The sequence below is a fragment of the Echinops telfairi genome, unplaced genomic scaffold (genome assembly GCF_000313985.2).
Source record: "Echinops telfairi isolate 266 unplaced genomic scaffold, ASM31398v2 ScPeMD7_7468;HRSCAF=8506_1, whole genome shotgun sequence".
In the NCBI taxonomy this organism is placed as follows: domain Eukaryota; kingdom Metazoa; phylum Chordata; class Mammalia; order Afrosoricida; family Tenrecidae; genus Echinops; species Echinops telfairi.
The window spans coordinates 7,927,725-7,946,208 of record NW_022111370.1 but is presented as its reverse complement, the minus strand read 5'-3'; the positions used below and the strand labels follow the sequence as shown (position 1 = coordinate 7,946,208).

The 18,484-nt window shown below is 46.4% G+C and overlaps 2 protein-coding genes and 1 pseudogene across 2 annotated transcripts; all 3 read left to right on the top strand.

Moving 5' to 3' along the window:
* The first annotated feature begins 7,417 nt into the window (after positions 1-7,417).
* LOC105979056 (thymosin beta-15A-like) lies at positions 7,418-7,558 on the top strand. Its single transcript, XM_045284382.1, has one exon. It carries the CDS (start codon positions 7,418-7,420, stop codon positions 7,556-7,558), a length of 141 nt encoding a protein of 46 aa, XP_045140317.1.
* A 423-nt stretch (positions 7,559-7,981) lies between these two features.
* On the top strand, positions 7,982-8,482 carry LOC105979057 (60S ribosomal protein L31-like). Its single transcript, XM_045284381.1, has one exon. The coding sequence runs from the start codon at positions 8,003-8,005 to the stop codon at positions 8,480-8,482; it is 480 nt and encodes a 159-aa protein (XP_045140316.1). The 5' UTR covers positions 7,982-8,002.
* Positions 8,483-14,783: 6,301 nt separating this feature from the next.
* LOC105979058 overlaps positions 14,784-18,484 on the top strand; it is a 6,202-nt pseudogene continuing 2,501 nt past the window's right edge.

Sequence of the window (18,484 nt, the reverse complement as noted above, 5' to 3'; positions counted from 1 at the left end):
CTCCTCTGAATTATGTGCTGCATCAAACTGTGGATTTGCCAGTTACACCTAACTTCTTCCATAATAAATTCACTACGTTCTTTCAGGATTTAGCTCTTCGATCACCAGGTAGCACACTGTTTCTTCTACTCCATCTCCACTATTCAGCGGCATGCAGGGTGGCACAGAGCACGCACTGGGCTGGTTCCCAGAAGGGCACATTTGAGCCCACCAGCTGCTCTGTGGAAGACAGATGAGGCTTTCTGCTCCCTTGGAAACAAGTCAGAATCAACTCACCGGCAGTGAGTGCCTGACGTGCTACCTGGGCGTTTTGAGCTCCGAATGACTAGTCATAGAAGCACAATCAATGCTGGCCATGAGCAGCTAGGGGCAAGAGGAGTACAAAAGAAGGAAATGCCAGTCTTGCCCTCACGGTGTATCGAGCTAAGACACAGAACAGAACACCCGTGCCCAATTGGTGGGAAACATTTTAGGGGTGCCTTGCTCCACTTGGAAGGCCAATAGGTCGGTACTGGCTGGGGATGTTTGTTTTTCTCTCTGAACCCACCTTTAGATGCCTCTCCTTGGGGCTCCTTTAGCACCGGGGTTTCTCTTCCACAGAATCTCTCATCAAGTATTGCATCTGCCTCGTTACTTATTAACATTCCCCTCTAGATTAGAAGTGCTGGGTGGGGTCGTTTCCTACAGTCATCCCATCCCCCTGAGTGCCTAGAGCCTTCCGGGAGCTCAGCACACGTTTTCCCCCAAATAATTGGATGAATGAGTAAATGAATGGCTTCTAAGTGAGAGGGAGGAATTCAACTGGGTGATATTTTTCATGCCACCCTTATTTCACAATAATTATCTGTTCTGAAATTATAGTTGTTACTGGCTTGCAAGTCTACACGAGGAGTCTGTGATCCACCCACACCAACACTGTCTGTGCCCACCTCTCTCACGGATTCATTAATTTGTCACAACAAATTATGATACCTGTTGGACACCTGCTGTGTCTTGGCATTATGATGAATAAACCAAACCCACTGCCATCAACCAAAACAAGCTACTGAGTGGAACTCATAACGATCCTGTAGTTTCCGAGGCTGTAAGGCTTTACAGGAGCACACAACCTAATTTTTCTTTCTCATAGTGGCTGGTGGGTTTGAACTATCAACCTTTAGGTTAGCAATCCAATGTTTCCATGAGGATGATGCTGGTGTCAAGGAGACATCTCACAAGACTATCAAGGGGCTTCTCCAGGTACCTCTATTCTTACTAAGCTCTGAAACCACTACCCCAGCTTCTTGAGGTACAGCAATCAAAAATAATTTTTAATCATTTTATTGGGGGCTCATACAACACTTATTGCAATCCATACTTTGGGGGCTCATACAACACTTATTGCATGCTCATCCATTGCGTCAAGCACATTTGTACATTTGTTGCCCTCATCATTCTTGAAACATTTGCTTTCTACTTGAGCCCTTGGTATCAGCTCCTCAGTTTTACCCCTCCCTCCCCACCCACCCCCACTACGAACCCTTGATAATTTATAAATTATTATTATAATTTATGTCTCCTTCACCCACTTTTCTGTTGTCCATCCCCCAGGGAGGGGGTTATATGCAGATCCTTGTAATCGGTTCCCCCTTCTACCCTACCTCCCCTCTACCCTCGCGGTATTGCCACTCTCACCACTGGTCCTGAGGGGTTCATCTGTCCTGGATTCCCTGCGTTTCCAGCTCTTACCTGAACATCCCCTTACAGAAGGGTTGTGGGGAGGAGAGGAATCAGTCATGGTGCAGTGTAGCAACGATGAAACATACAACTTTCCTCTGGTTCTTTAATGCTTCCTCCCCCACAACTATCATGATCCCAATTCTACCTTACAAATCTGGCTAGACCAGATGAAGTACACTGGTGCAGATAGGAACTGGAAACACAGGGAATCCAGGACAGATGAACCCCTCAGGCCAATAATGAGAGTAGCAATACCAGGAAGGGACGGAGAAGGTGGAATAGAAAGGGGAAACCGATCACAATGATCTACATATAACCCCATCCCTGGGGGACAGACAACAGAAAAGTGGGTGAAGGGAGACATCGGACAGTGTAAGGCATGAAAAAAAATTATCAATTATAAATATACCAAATATATTTATAATTGATAATTAGCGATTATAATTGAGTGGGGAAAGGAGAGAGAGAAATGAGGAGCTGGTACCAAGGGCTAAAGTAGAAAGAAAATGTTTCAAGAATGATGATGGCAACAAATGTAAATATGCTTGACACAATGGAAGGATGTATGGCTTGTGATAAGAGTTGTACAGGCGCCCAATAAAATGATTTTAAAAAGAAAAAAAATGAAATATGGATACATGCTACGACATCAATGGACATTGGAAACATGCTGAGAGAAAGAAGCCGGACCCTGAAGAACAAATATTGAGTGCTCCTAGTTCTAGGGGACCACAGCATCAAGACACGTGCTGGCTAGTGGTTAGCAGGGCTGCCCAGGTGGAGCAGTTGCTCCAAAGGTCCTGAGTTTCTCTTTGGGGTGATGAACGTTTCTGGAATGGATAGTGGTGCTGGTTGCCAGACTGTGTTATAAACGGTGCCATTTTATAAAGGCTGTTCATACAATTTCAGAAAAAAACCCAATGGATGTTTATATGGAATGTGATAAAAGTTGTAAGAGCCGCCAATAAAATAAAATTTAAAAAAAAATCAACTGGACTCTTTTCACGAAGATGGCGCCGAAGGCAAAGAAGGAAGCTCCCGCCCCTCCCAAAACGGAAGCCAAAGCAAAGGCTTTCAAAGCCAAGAAGGCCGTGCTGAAAGGGGTCCACAGCCACACACAAAAAGAAGATCTGCACGTCACCCACCTTCCGGCGGCCCAAGACCCTGAGACTGAGAAAGCAGCCCAGATGCCCTGGAAAAGTGCCCCCCGGAGAAACAAGCTGGACCACTATGCCATCATCACGTTCCCCTGGACCACAGAGTCTGCCGTGAAGAAGATCGAAGATAACAACACGCTTGTGTTCACTGTGGATGTCAAAGCCAACAAACACCAGATCGAGCAGGCTGTGAAAACGCTCTATGACATGGACGTCGCCAAGGTCAACACCTTGATCGGGCCTGACGGGGAGAAGAAGGCTTATGTTCGACTGGCTCCTGACTATGAGTGTTAGATGTTGCCAACAGAATTGGAATCATCTAAAGTGAGCCCAGCTGGCTAATGCTAAATAGAAACTTTTTCAAGATTAAAAAAAAAAAAAAAAAGAAGGAAAGAATCAACTAAAATTCTAGGTAAATCGTTTGGGTGGGGGGTTCCAGTTTGGTGGGGTACCCCCTCGTGTGTCAGCCTTAAGTGCTAAAGTAAAGAACGTGGCTGACTGTAGAGGTGCTCAGCTGTGTGAATTTTCCTCTTCAGATAATTGTGTTTTCCAAGCACAGCCTATAACAATGACGTCTCAGAACATGTTGAGCTTCTCTTGAAAATCTGAAGTGCAAGCCAACGTGCATGCGTGTCTAGGCAAAGCCAGAAGCATCTAGTGTAAACATGCAGCCCTTGTCAGTATATGAAAATGTCTACGCTGGTCCTATCATCATTACTAATTTCTAGCATTGATTTGAGGGGGAGGCCAGGAAAATGCCGAGATCCTGCGCCAAGTTAAAAACTCACTGCCACCGAGTCGCTGGGGACCCTTTGTGACCCAACAGGCCAGAGTAGAACTGCTCCTGTGGGTTTCAGAGACCATGAGTCTTTACAGGAGTCAGCCTCATCTTTCTCCCACAGAGTGGCTGGTGGTTTTGAACTGATGACCACCTTTAGATGAGCAGCCCAATGAACAGCCCATGACACTGTCAGGACTCCTTCCGCAACAGGTGCTAAAGGCAACTGAAATGTATTCTGTTTCACAAATTTTGAGTTACAGTTAAAAAAAAAAAAAAGGAAAATTTCTACCTCATCTTGGATCAGAGAATGACTTGGACTCATTCTTACACACTGAACCTCTTTCCTTTGATCTCTTACTCATTACATTGCCGATAGGTTTGAGACTCCGTACACACCCATGCCTATCTCTATATCCACCTTTCATTTACTATGAGTTCCTTAAATTTTCACGGTTGAAATGTCATATTTCTGAGTCCCCATAACACCAGCATGAAAATAGACAAGATGCTTTATTGATTGGTCTCATCCATCATAGTTTAATTTGTAGCGGTTCTTCTTATATTCTATATGCTTTTTGGTTACTCTGGTAGTTTCTGCACTGCTGCTTGCTGATTGAACATTTCCTGGAAACATCTTGGCTATAGATCAAGTATTTAAGGCCTCCGCCTGATTGTTAAATTATAACTCGCATTACATAGCTGTGAAGTCATGAGGAAATGATGGTTGTGTAAGGGTCTTTTTATTCATCCTTTCTATACTCCACCTTGCATTTGTGTGAAATAAGAACTTGTTCGCTTGTGTGCCCTGTAACCGTGCATGAATTCCGTCGTGTCTTTCTTTTTTTGAAGTTTGATTCTCAGGAAGATGAGAAATTGCTCCAAGCAACAGAGAAGTTTCAAGCTGAATGTGCCTTAAAGTTTCCAAACCGGCAATGCCTTACGACAGTCATTGACATAAGTGGAAAAACTGTCTTCATCACACGTTACCTCAAGCCTTTAAACCCACCTGCAGAAATCCTCGACATCTACCCCAACAGTCCCCAGGCAACTGCGGTAAGTCTTCCCCAGCCGAGCTGTCCAGCTACCTGCTCAGAAATGTTTTTAAATGTCAACATCTTTTCATCTGCATTGAAATAGTCCGTGTGACTTAAAACATGAATGACCTGAATCATCAGTAAGTAAAGGGCTAACTGCCTCAAAACTACAGTGAGATACCACTAATGACAGAAAATACAATGCAGAAAACAGCAGGTGTTGGTGAAATGGTCGCGAAACTTGGACCTTTCTATTTGAGCCCTTGGTATCAGTTCCAGTTAGAAATGATGATGCCCACATATGTAAAAATATGCTTGATTCAACTGATGTATGGATTGTTATAAGAGCTGTCAGAGCCCCCAATAAAATGATCTTTGAATTAATAAAAAAGAAAGAAACTTGGACCTAGGTCCATGGGAATGTAAAATGATACAGCCGTGGTGGAAAACAGCATGACAATCCTTGAAATGTTAGACACAGAGCTACCCCACGGTCAGCCTGCCCACACCCAGGTCTATAGGCAGGGGGAGTGGCGGCCCGAATGCATGTAGAAGCCTGTAGGCCGGCGTTCTCTGTGACCCGTTGTACAGTAGCCCCCAAATGCAAACAACCAAAATACCCATCAGTTGGTGGAGGGGGAAATAGAACATGGGCTAGACCGTGATGGAAATGCAGTCGGGATGCCTGCCTTACCACAGGTGAAGCTTGAAAACATGCTGTGTAAAACAAGTCACAAAAGGACAAACATTGTATGATTTCACTTAAATAGCATAGGAAATGGCTAAGAGCCGACGGTTATTCTTACTGGTTGGCAAGGGTGAGTGGGAGGGGGCAAGAGAAAGGTTTTGCCTGGGGAGCGTTGGGTTCCTGTTAACGGCCGGTGAAATGATGAGGGAAAGGATTGTCAGGTGGTCGCGGACCTTGAAGAACATGACCACCGTGACCGGATTGTCTCTGTGGAAATTACTGTGATGGTAGATGTTTTGTTAGGGATATTTTCATCCCACACACCCCAAAATTGTAGAAATCAGAATTTGTATCACACACCCCAAAAAACAGAGATTGTCTGACCCGCTTCCTCTGACCGGGAACCTCTGGATGAAGCAGAGGGTCAGCGAGGGTGAGGAAGACCCTTCGTGATATGAATCGACACACTGGTGGCACAACGGACTTGAACGTGCCAGCTATCGTGAGGGTGGTATGGGCCTGGGCACATCTCATTCTGATGTACATAAGTTGGCATCAACTCAAAGGCAGTCACGTATCTGTCGATCTACCGATCTACCTACAAATTACTAACCAAATGGGGAGAACCCATAAACAGAGAAACACCGAGGGGGAAAGGCTAGATTGCAAAGAGCATGTGGAATAAGAGGTGTCATTGTGGATGTTGGATGGACCTAGGCTGAAAGCAGAGACCTCAGAGAAATGTCCTCTGTGTGTCCTTGGCTGTGTAAAGGCTTTCAACTGGGTGGGCCCTAACCAACTACACATGGCATTGGACAGAGCCTGTTCATAGACCAAGACACCGCTTTCCAGACAGATCCAGGGGTTAGTAACTGGCTCAAAATCAGGAATGGTGTGATGCCCTTTCACTGTCCTCAGGCAGTCCATCTGCTGAGCAAACGGAAGCTGACACTTAAGTGCTTTCCCACAAACAAAACCCTCGGTCTACAGACAATGTCTTCTCAACACTTACAGAGGAGATTAGATCAGTCTTCACCGAGGATGGCCGGGAAGAGAGAAAACCACAAAAGCTCCTAAGATAACATAAACTTGGTATCCACACCTGACACGATGAAGAAAGGAGTTTGCACGGATATTTTACCTGTTTGCAATTTGCCATGTGACTCTATTACAGATATTTGGGTGTTTTGTCTCATTATTGCCATCCAGATGCGTTTATGTAGTCATTGTTCACTTCTAGATATTGTGCTGGACTTCTTATGACGAAAGCTTTTGCTCACCTTTAAATATTCAGATGAACTTGAGAGAGAGTGGCTGTTTGGATGCCTGGACTCCAGAGCCAGTTTCTCTGCAGGTGTGCCCTTGGCCCTCCCATAGGCTCGCTCTACCTTGGTGGTTGGTGGGTGCTCTCCCGTGGTTCCGGCTCATATCAACCCTGTGCGCAGCCGAGCAAAAGCACTGCCATCCTCACAATCATTGCTCGGTTTGGAGCCCTTTGTTGCAGCCCCTGTGTATCCAGCCATCTCCTCGGGGGTCTCTATCTTTGTTGTTGTTGTTGTTGTTGTTTCAGGTGCTACTGAGTAGGTTCTGCCCCATAGCCACCCTACGCACAGGAGAAAGAAACAATGCCCAGTCCTGCGCCATCCTCACAGTGGTTCCTGTGCTGGGCCCATGGCTGCAGCCACGGTGTCCATCCATCTGGTGGAGGGCCTTCCTCTAGTCTGCTCCCCTCTGCTTTACCAAGCACGATGTCCTTCTCCAGGCACGGACGTCTCCTGACAAGATATCTGAAATGCGTGACATGATGTCTCACCATCCTTGTCTCTACGGAGCATTCCGGCTGTCCTTCTGCCAAGAGAGGTTTCTTTGTTCTTTTGGCAGTCCACGATCAGGGCCATTCTGTCCGTAGAATGATTATGCAGCCACCTGCTTTAGGTTTTCCTCCGTAAGAAATGGGTCATGAACACTAATCTTGCCCTGAGTGTGAGCCTGTGTCAACCCAGGGGTTATCCTTTAGCGGATCTTCAAACCTTCAGGCATGACGAGTGATAAGCCAGATTTGTCCGCAGTGGAGAAACGTGACAAGTCAGAACTGAAGAAAACGAATACAGAAGAAAACAATGCTCTCCCCTCGAAGGAAACTGTCCAACAGGCGAAAGGATATGTGCGAACAGCATAACATGGGGGTGTCCTCCCGGAAGCAAATTTCAACATTGCTTGAGCGTTGTCTGAATTTGATAGGCTTCATTTTGTAAACCTGTGTGTTTGTAGAGATTTTGGAAATTTTCTGATGTCTTCTCCATATTCTCTGGCTGAGGGCAGAGGTAGCCAATGGTCCATCATCTTTGTTTGAAAACTTCCCATTGCTGTATACATCTCACGTGGCCCATGCTATCAGTGATCCAGCACGTAAGATCTTTGCGTGTGTGGTTCCTGCCTTCCCTATAGGATAAACCAGTTTCAACCTCCAGGGGGTACCCCATTACGCAAAGATCTCCATGACACTGCATGCTCTTCCTGCTTCTCACAATTTATTGTCATTGCTAATGTAGCAATAAAATAAAAAATATAATCATTAAAAAAAAGAAAAGAAATGCTTCCTTTCCAGCTGGGTCCTGGCACTATGGCTCCGGCAAAGAAGGGCGGTGAGAAGAAGCAGGGCGGTTCTATCAACGAGGTCATGACCGGAGAGGGCACCGTCCGCATTCACAAGCGCATCCATGGCGTGGGCTTCAAGAAGCGTGCCCCTCGGGCGTGCAAGGAGATGCGGGAGTTTGCCATGAAGCAGATGGGCACACCAGATGTCCGAATCATCACCAGGCTCAACAAAGCTGTCTGGGCCAAAGCAATCAGGAATGTCCCAGACCGTATCCGTGTGCGGTTGTCCAGGAAACGTCATGAGGATGAAGATTCCCCAAACAAACTCTACACGTTGGTGACTTACGTGCCTGTCACCACTTTCAAAAACCGACGAAAACTAGTGGCTGATGAGCTAATAAAGGTTTTAAAGCTGCCCCCCAAAAAGAGAAAGGCTGAAATGGGTCACCATGATCTCCCTCATAGGATTGTTTGGCGAGGGTGCAGTAAATTACAGTTAGCCTAACCCTTGGTGGTAGCTTTCAGTTTCATTTCCTACAGGTGGATGTGTGTGGTGGCTATAGTGTATTTTGTTACCAGAAATCAAGATGCTTTTTTGGGTTGTTTTTCCAGGAGCTGGTGGCTCACTATGTGTCCCTGATTCCGTTCTTGCCGGACACGGTCTCCTTTGCCGGGGTCTGTGACCTCTGGAGCACCTCTGATGTAAGTGGCTCTCTGCCCGTCCTCTCGCGTGGATTAGCTGCGGCGACGACTCTGCTCTCTCTGCCCTGCATGGCTTACGCAATACTCATTTGTCATCCCGAAGATCTCTATAGCCATCTGTGTCAAAGGATGGACTCAATACTGAGGGATTCACACACACACACGCACGCGCCTTCCTGGCTTAATTCTCCCTAGGGAGCCCTGGGGTGGGGCACCGTGGTTAAGCACCTGACTGCTAACCAAATCATTGGGGTCAATGATTTGAACCCAACCAATGGCTGCCCCGGGGGGAAAAGATGCGGCTCTCCCGCTCTGTCCTCCAGGGCGCTTGGAGTTGGACTTGACTCCAAGGCTGGATTTGGGGTTGGGGTTGGGTTCTCCCAGCATCCAGACCTTTGATGTGTTCTTTTCATTATTCACAGTAAAAAAAGAAGAATGAAAAATAACACGCAAGATGTCTCATTGCTGATTTATCCTCTCAGTGTTGCCTTAGCAATAAAAATCCCCAACCAATAACACTGCCAAGGAGCTAGTTCCAGTTTAGAGCCACCCTATCTCTACATAAGATTTCTGACACTGTGCAGGAGCAGGCAGCCTCATCTTTCTCCCCAGGAGCAACTGCTGGGTTTGAACCTCTGACTTTGCAGTTAGCAGCCCACTGTTTCCCCAATAGCATCCACAAAGCTCTTTTAACAATAGCTCAGTTTTACTCATAAAAGGATTTGCTTTTTTAATATCGCTAGCCACATGATGCAGGTAGGTTTCCTTGTTAAAAAAATTAAATTACAACTTTATTATATTTGGAGAGTGTCTAAACTCACTCGTTGTCATCAAGTCAGTTCTGACTCTAAACAACTCTATAGGAAAGGAAATCCCGATAGGTTTCCAAGACTGTAATTCCACAGGATTAGAACGCCTCATTTTTCTGCCTCAGAAAGGCTGGTAGATGTGAACTACTAACTTTGGGGTTAGCAGCCTGGCACGGAACCATTATGTCACCAGGGCTTGAAAGGAGATTGTCTAGCCCTCCATTTTTGTGCTCCTTAAAGGACACCATTTATTCCTTCACAATGCACAGAAAGGCTCGAGTCTTAAAAATGGAAAGACTACACCGGTCAAAAGGGCTAAATGGAGGCTGGCAAGTTTTGCTACATTTCTTAGTCATCAAGGTCATTCACACTAGATACACGGCAAGGTCCTAAGCAGAAGTACCAAATATATAGGTCTCTCTCCTCCTGGGACTTCCTGTCCCAGCGTGCAGCCTGAGCATGGGCAGTGTGAAGCTCACCTTGGTCAGCAGGGAGTCTCTGCTGCCTGGGGCACTCGGCTTGCAGAAAGCCTAATAGACTTTTACTCACTCCCTGGCAAGCAGGTGCTGAGCCCAAGCTCTTTAAGTACACTTCAGATCATTTGTTCCCTGGTGTCTTTTGGAGTGGAAACCGTATAGCGCTGTGAGTTAGGCGTTGGGCTGCTAATCATAAGGTTCCAGGTTCAAGCCCATCAGCCACTCCACTGGAGAAAGATGGAGAAATGTCTGCTCCCATAGGTGTTCACAGTCTCCAAAACCCTCTAGACCAGTAGTTTGCAACCTTCTTAATGCCGTGACCCTTTCATACAGTTCCTCAGGGGGTGGTGACCCTCAACCATAAAATTATTTCCATAACTGTCATTTTGCTCCTGTCATGAATCGTCATGTAAATATCTGATAGGCAGGATGTGTTTTCATTATTAAAAATTGAACATAATTAAAGTATAGTAATGAATCACATAAACAATATGTCATTATGTAGTGTGAAATGTTTATTTCTAATTACAAATAAATGAACATTTCTCTTGAAGCATGGTGTAGCATGGGTAACAATCTTCATGCCCAGTACTTGTATGTGGGCGGACCCGCTTGGAGAGGATAGAGGAGCGGTGTCTCCATTCCTAAGACCATCGGACATGTGTTTTCCGATGCTCTTAGGTGACCCCTGCGAAAGAGTTGTTCGACCCCCAAAGGGGTCGCGATCTACAGCTTGAGAACCACTGCTCTAAATCGAGGGTGTGAGCATTTTTCTACCAAGGGCCATTTGGATAAATATCACCCTGTTCTCTGGCCATACTGATCAAACATTCCACGTGGTGGCCGGAACCACTTCTCTTGGGTGAGGTGTGTGCTGTTAGCTGGTCTGGATGATTTCTCAGGCCTAACACCCTAGCAGCCCAATGTGTGACGCACGTCCCTACCAGGGCCCCTACTCTATCTTATAGGGTTGCGGTCGGTGAGAAGTGATTAGATAACCGTGGGCCAAGTACGACTTCCCCTACCTGCGTCGCCACGTCAGCCTCTCTAAAGTGGGAAAACAAGAGTCCCTCCCGCAAGGGTTGCTCTAGGATGCCGTGAGTTCATGCATATGTGCGCTAGAGACATGTTTAACACAAAGCACACTTATCACATCGTGAGCTGCCATTCAGACATGTGCATTAAAGAAAGGTAAAACGTTGGGCATTGCCCGGCCCCCACAACCCCACCCTACTTGCAGCCCGATGTCCACCAGTGCAGGTGGTTCGGTTGTCTCCTTGTGCTGAGCTGTCCAGGTGGCATCAACGTTTGAGGAAAGATCTGAAGAGGAGGCCTCGCCCTTTCGCTCTCTGGGGTGCTCGTTCTCGACATGGCTCGTTAAACTTCTGCACAGCCCATTTAGATGAGCGCCATCAGCCATTCTAACATGACTCCTTTTTCTCGGTTAGCAATTTCTCGACCTCCTGGCAGGCGATGAAGAGGAGCACGCGGTACTGCTGTGTAACTATTTCTTGTCCCTGGGCAAGAAGGCCTGGCTCATCGTGGGCAGTGCTATTCCCGAGGTGAGTCCACTTAGGGTGGCATCCAGAGGAGGGGCGCGTTCCAAATTGGTCCGGTTACATTCCTTTCACGGTGAACCTTTGAGCTGCTAGCCACATGTCCTAAACCTGCTCTCATAGGCAGAGAGGCCGGCCCGTAAGGGGACATGAGACGGCTGGTGACAGAACTCAGCCCTGGGATTCGGATGCTTGTATGTGTCAGATAAAGCCTCGCCATCCTTGCCTCTAAGGAGCATTCTGGCTGAACGCCGTCTGGGACAACGCTTTACGGGAGTAGGAAGCCTCATCGTTCTCCTGTGGAGCAGCCGATGGTTTCAAAAGGCTAACTTTGAGGTCAGCAGCCCAATGACTCACCACTGAGCAACCAGGGCTCCTCGGCTGAAGAGTGGAGGGTGGTCAAAAGAAGTCTGAAAATGCCAGAGCTCCAAGTTCACGCCTAACTGTTTCTAGAGACATCTGCCATCCATCTACCAGGCGCAGACCAAGACATATAACTACAGGAGGAAACAAAAGCATATTAGCGGCTGTGTTTTGCTGTTCCCAAGTTGTTGATATTGACTTGGAGACAGTGGCGAAGCTCGTTCGCTGAGCTCCAATATCCAGAGATGTTGCACATATTGGGTAAAAGAAGGCTAGAAAAGTCACGGGGATGGCGTCAGCTCACCCAAAGAGTGTTTTGAAAAATTATCAAAAAGAAAAATGACCACAAAGCTCGAGACATCCTTGGGTATTGGACAACAAGCCCTGGTGGCATAGTGGTTATGTGTTGGGCTGCTAACCTCAAGGTCACCAGTTTGAAACCACCAGTGGCTCCAAGGGAGACAGAGGAGGGTTTCTACTCCCATAAAGTGTTACAGTCTCAGAAGTCCACAGGGCCGAGTCTGCCCTGATCTATAGGGTAGTTATGAGCCCCAGTCAACTCTAAGGCAGTGAGTTTGGACAATTAGTTAATGAAGGAATATCATGGCCACATGCTGACTCTTTCGCCATCATGTATCCCAGGTATCCCGATGCAGGAGGAGAACTCTGAGCTAGGAAGAGTTTAAGGCAGTGCACCTCATTCCTCGTTAGCTGTGTGATCCTGAACAAGTCACTTCACAGCCCTGAGCTTTCTAAAGGAAGCTAGGATAAACATGCCGGTCCTGCCTTCCGAAGAAAGCCGTTGTGCACCTCAGACAAAATTATATGTGGGCAGGCATGACTTGCTCCTTGTAAATGAATTGCTCAGGACCCTACACAACGTGTGAACCCATCAAGACAGAAGCATTGCCCTCGTAGGCCCCAGCCTCCCCTTCTCAGGTGTCGTCACTGTGAACTGTTCGGTGTGTGCCCTTCCAAACCTTCCTCTGGGCATCTGCAGTGTTATAAAAAGTACATCAACTGTAAATTATCGGCTTGGAATCATGGAAGCAGTGGTAGCCCTGTAGAGTAAGCATTGAGCTGCTAACCACAAGATCTGGGGTTCACACCCCAGCCATTCCTTGGGGAAAAAAATGAGGATTCCTTCTTCTGTAAAGTTTTACACTCTGGGACACCCTATCTTGGGTTGCTATCAATGGGAATCTACTGGAGGACAGTGGGTGGCTATTGAAATCTTTAAATAGCAATCTGCTGTCTCTCAAAAGAAAGCGCCGTTGCTCCCTGTACCTGAAAACAACAGGCTGTTTGAAATAAGGTTGATGGCTAACATGACCCCTATTTTTACTTGGTCAACACAACAAGGGGATGAGTCTCCAAGGTGAAAACAATGCAACAGGAAAGGTCTAGCGCGGGTCCTGAAGTCCTGTGTCACTCAATCCGGCTGAAAGTGGTTTCAATGAGTGTTTTCCCTCAGGGTCCAACTGCCTATGTGCTCACTCAAGAGCAGAGCCGTTATTTGATATGGAATCCCTGCAGTGGCCATTTCTATGGACAATTCGATACATTCTGCCCCTTAAAAAGTGTGGGCTGCTTAATAGGACCTGATAATGTAAGTATTTCCATTGCCTCTTCTTCGTAATTCTGTTTTGACTGTTGCTCGCTGGGATTTTTTTTTTTTTTTAATTAGCCATACTGGGTTAAAGAATCTCTTTTCTAATGTTCTATCAATATGTAAATGGGCAGCTCTGTCTGGCCACAGTGGTAAGTACAGTGGCAGAATTTTCCTAAGTACAGGCAGGCTGCGTTTAGTTGCTCGTTGCTCTGTTGTGCTACTCAGATAATACCGTTTTTTGTTTTGTTTTTTCATTTTATCAGGGGCTCATACAACCCTTATCACAATCCATACATACATCAATTGTGTAAAGCACATTTGTACATTCATTGCCCTCATCATTCTCAAAACATTTGCTCTCCACCTAAGCCCCTGGCATCAGCTCCTCATGTTTCCCCCTCCCTCCCCTCTCCCCCATGAGCCATTGATAATTTATAAATTATTATTTTGTCATATCTTGCATTGTCCGACGTCTCCCTTCACCCACTTTTCTGTTGTCTGTCTCCCAGGGAGGAGGTTATATGTAGATCCTTGTAATTGGTTCCCCCTTTCCAACCTACCCACCCTCCACCCTCCCATTATCACCACTCACGCCACTGGTCCTGAAGGGATCATCTGCCCTGGATTCCCTGTGTTTCCAGTTCCTATCTGTACCAGTGTACATTCGCTGGTCTAGCCAGATTTGTAAGGTAGAATTGGGATCATGATAGTGGGGGGGTCAGGGGAGGAAGCATGTGAGAACTAGAAGAAAGGTGTATGTTTCATCATCGTTACTACATTGCACCATGACTGGCTCATCTCCTCCCTAAGACCCTTCTGTAAGGGGATGTCCAGTGGCTTACAAATGGGCTTTGGGTCTCCACTCCGCACACACCACCGCCCCATTCACAATAATATGATTCACAATAATATGCCTGATACCAGATCCCTTCGACACCTTGTGATCACACAGGCAGTTGTGCTTCTTCTATGTGGGCTTTGTTGCTTCTGAGCTACATGGCTGCTAGTTTACCTTCAAGTCTTTAAGACCCCAGATGCTATATCTTTTGATAGCCGGCCACCATCAGCTTTCTTCTCCACATTTGCTTATGCATCCATTTGTCTTCAGTGATCGTATCAGGGAGGTAAGCACACAATGATATGATTTTTTATTCTTTGATACCTGATAACTGATCCCTTCTGCACCTCGTGATCATGCAGGCTGGTGTGCTTCTTCCATGTGGGCTTTGTTGCTTCTGAGCTAGATGGCCGCTTGTTTACCGATAATGCCATTTTTAATAGGTCAAAGATGTGTGGCCAACCTGCGTCGAGTGAGTGCTATGGGCGCCGTTTTTCCAACCACAGGTGCTCAGTTCATGCCTCTGTGCCCTGTTTTGTCTTTCTCTCGAGAGTTCAAACTTTCCCACCCTGTTACTGTTCACTGGTGGCATAGTGGTTACAAGTTGGGCTGCTAACTTCAAGGTCAGCAGTTCAAAGGCATCAGTTGCTACATAGGAGAAAGACGGGGATTTCCCATAAAGAGTTACCATTTTGGAAACTCACAGGGGCAGTTTTACGCTGTCCTAGAGGGTCACTCTGCGTTGGTATCGACTCTATGGCAGTGAGTGACTTACTGCACACTGACTACAGTCTAGTGTCAACATAACTTTATATGCTCTGGGAACTGCAGCCTTGTGGCGCTCCTTTTAATGGCTGTACTCTGTTGTCCTGAGCTGCAACTGAAGCCATGTCATCGCCGGGATCTGCCTATAAGCCCGTTGCTTGGATCAGTCGCCTGAACTGCAGAACAGCTGAAGAAAGTTAAAGAATATGACAGTTAGTGCTAGAGGGCCGGGACACCTGGTTCTGTGGCCTGGGTCCGTCTTTGGCGTTCTCAGTTACGACAGAGCAAACCACGTGACCTTGCAGAGAAGGAAAGGAGGCAAATTGTCACTTGGGAAGACTGGGGTCTTTCCTATTTATTTTCTAATCTCTGGTTGCTTAGTGTTGGCTGCTGACTACAAGGTCAAGAGTTCAAAACCACCAGTCTCCTCGGGAGAAAGAGGAGACTTGCTACTCTTGGAAAGAGTTCCGGCCTCGTGCCAACTTCATGTGGGGTCTCATGGCTCAGGGAGTGAAATGTGAAGGCTGTGGTTTGAATGTTCATAAGCAGTCTCAAAGGACTGTAAGCCAGACTTGAAACATGTCAAAAAGGTGTGCAGCTGTGACCGCACAACGCTCGCCAAAGCCCACATCACTAAGCGACCCATGGTGGTGGGCGTGTGCATCCGGGAAACTGAGTCCAGAGGTCTTAATTCTGAAGGGCCACACCAAGTATCAGGATTCAGTGACCTAACTGATGATGTCAAAATGGCTTTGGACAGAGATGGCGAGACAGCAGATATTTCTGTGAACGTGTATGAAGACATCAGTATTATCACTGGTGTGCTTAAACTGTACTTCTGGGATTGGTCAATCCCCCTCATTACATATGATGCCTACCTTAAGGTTATAGAATCTCCAAAATTATGGACCCTGACGAGCAATTGGAAACCTTTCAGGAAGCCCTGAGACCAGCCTCCTGCTCTCTGTGAAAGCCTTCAATACTCAGGGTGCATCTGAAGAGAGTGACTCTCCACGAAAAGGGGGATCTTATGAAGGAAGAGAACGGTGACATCAGTTTGAGCCCAACACTTCTGAGAACCCCGGACTAGATGCAATGGCTGCACTGAATGGCGTGTGTGTGTGTGTGTGTGTGTGTGTGTGTGTGTGTGTGTGTGTCCAGAGACTGGGGATGGAGCTGCTTATCAAAAATGAAGACATTTTATTTAAATTTTTTAATTTGAGAGGCTGGGGAGAGAAAAATGTTTGCCAGATGAATGAATGTCTATAGTGATTTAATCGGCTCTTATAGCTGAATTCTGGCTTGGTGGAAGTTTGGGCAGAAAACCAAGCTTTAAAATGAAGGAACTTTTGGTTGTTTTTGTGGTGCGGCTCAGCTGTCCTTGTAAAACTGTGAAGACACGCTTCCCAGTTCTCATAATCCCAGGTGTTTATCTTGTTAAGAGAAACACCAGCTAGTGCATGATCTGCCTCCCATTTGGCAAGGGAACCCCTTATCAAGAAAGCCTGCACCCCTGCACAGCCTCTTCGCCCCGCCAGGGGCCTGTGGTGGTAATGCAGCATGTTCCCCAGAGTCAACGGGAGGTGACTTTGCCTTTGGGTTTCTCGTGGTTCGTCTCCGATGCTCATTCAAACTCGCACAGATAAATCAGCACTGCTGGCCCTTGCTCTGCCATAGACCTGTCTGTCTGCGTTTCTCAAATGGATTTATTTCCGGTCTCTTTTAGTTCGGCTGCAGCATGGTACCTTCTCTCCCCGCAAAATGAGTCACCAGGGGCTCAATGGCAGTGAGTTTGTTCTGATGGAGGCCATCCTTGTTAGACTCAGTGTTGATGTCCTTCCGCTTCAATTAAGAAGTGATGGGTGCTGTGTAAGTAGTGGTTAAAACATGAGTTAGGAGAGCAGACGGACTGAGTTGAAGACCCAGCCTCATCATTTACTAGTTCTGGGAGTTTGGAAAGAGTCTGAGTCTCACGGGCTTCTTCACTGGTAAGATAGAGGTAGCACTAAGCACTGCTTTATAAAGTCGTTGTGTGGTAGTTACATAATCTGGTGCCAATTTGAGACCATCGAGAGTGAAGAGGTATTTAGCCTGTCAATCAGGTCGCTATTTGATGACCTCATTTGGAGTCTCTGTGGAGATAAATAGCTTTCTGGAGGCAGGATACTTAGACTCCCTGTTTGGTATTCCTGATGACAAGACACTTGGAGCTACACTAGAGCCCTGGAGCTGGAGGAGCCACGTGGAGACCCTTGTCAGCGCTGAGATGCTTACACCACCACTGGATCCATAAGACTTCCCACCTACTAGCCTGTGATCTTCCTGAATTTGGCGTCATTGCATGTGTTGTGTGAGTGTGAAGAGGAATTTATGGATTGGTAGCAGACATATGGGATAATATCAGACTTATGAACTTGATCTGGACTGGGTTAGGGTATTTTCTCAATATACAATTGCTCTTGTATATAAAGTTCTTTTTTATACACATGAGTTTATCTGGATTTGTTTCTCTAATCAACCCAGACTAACACACCTTGTGAGAAGTAAATGAGATGAGAGAGTAATAACTCTCCAATCATCAGCTGCCTTGAAGGTTTTCAAAATCTCCATCAATTTAGGCTTCTCTGAGCTTTTCGGATGCATCAGTAAAACCATTTGCATGTGCAGTCCCAGTATGTGTATTTGCAAATACAAATGCATTTACTTGTGCTTTAATATATTCATGAAGTTCTATGTGCACACAGTCGACAGCACTTAACAACAAAAAGTACACACAAGAAAAGAACTTAAAAAACAAAGAGAAATAATTAGGAGACCGAACCATCCCTCTCCATGTCTCAGAAATGTGCATCCATAGCCTCCATCGTTGAAGACCACTGATCTATTCCTTAGGGTTGCTGATAAAATTAGAGAGAATTGACACCAGAGAAGTACCTCTTCTTTCTAGGTCTTTCAAAAATGTCAACGGCTTGAGTTTTTTTGTTCTTACTGTAGTTTGGGTAAGCTGACAGACCATAAGGTTTTTCAATCCAACAATTTATAGACTTTTGAGTTCATGACTTTGAAGAAATCCCCTCATGGCTCCCCATTTCCGTTGATCCTTCTTTCCTTCCCCTTTTTCTGCCTAGTGGCACAGTGGTAACATGTTGGGCTGCTAAATACAAGGCCAGGCGTTCGAAACCACCAGCTGCTCCATGGGAGAAAGACGAGGCTTTCTATTCCTGTGAAGAGTCACGGTTTTGGAATCCCACAGGGCAGTTGTACCCTGTTCTCTAGGGTTGCCAGGAGTCAGAATCCACTGGTGACTGATTGTGGGGGAAATGCCAGCCCCCACAACTAATCACGGGTTCGATAGGCACAATTGTACGGTTAAAAATATATAAGTA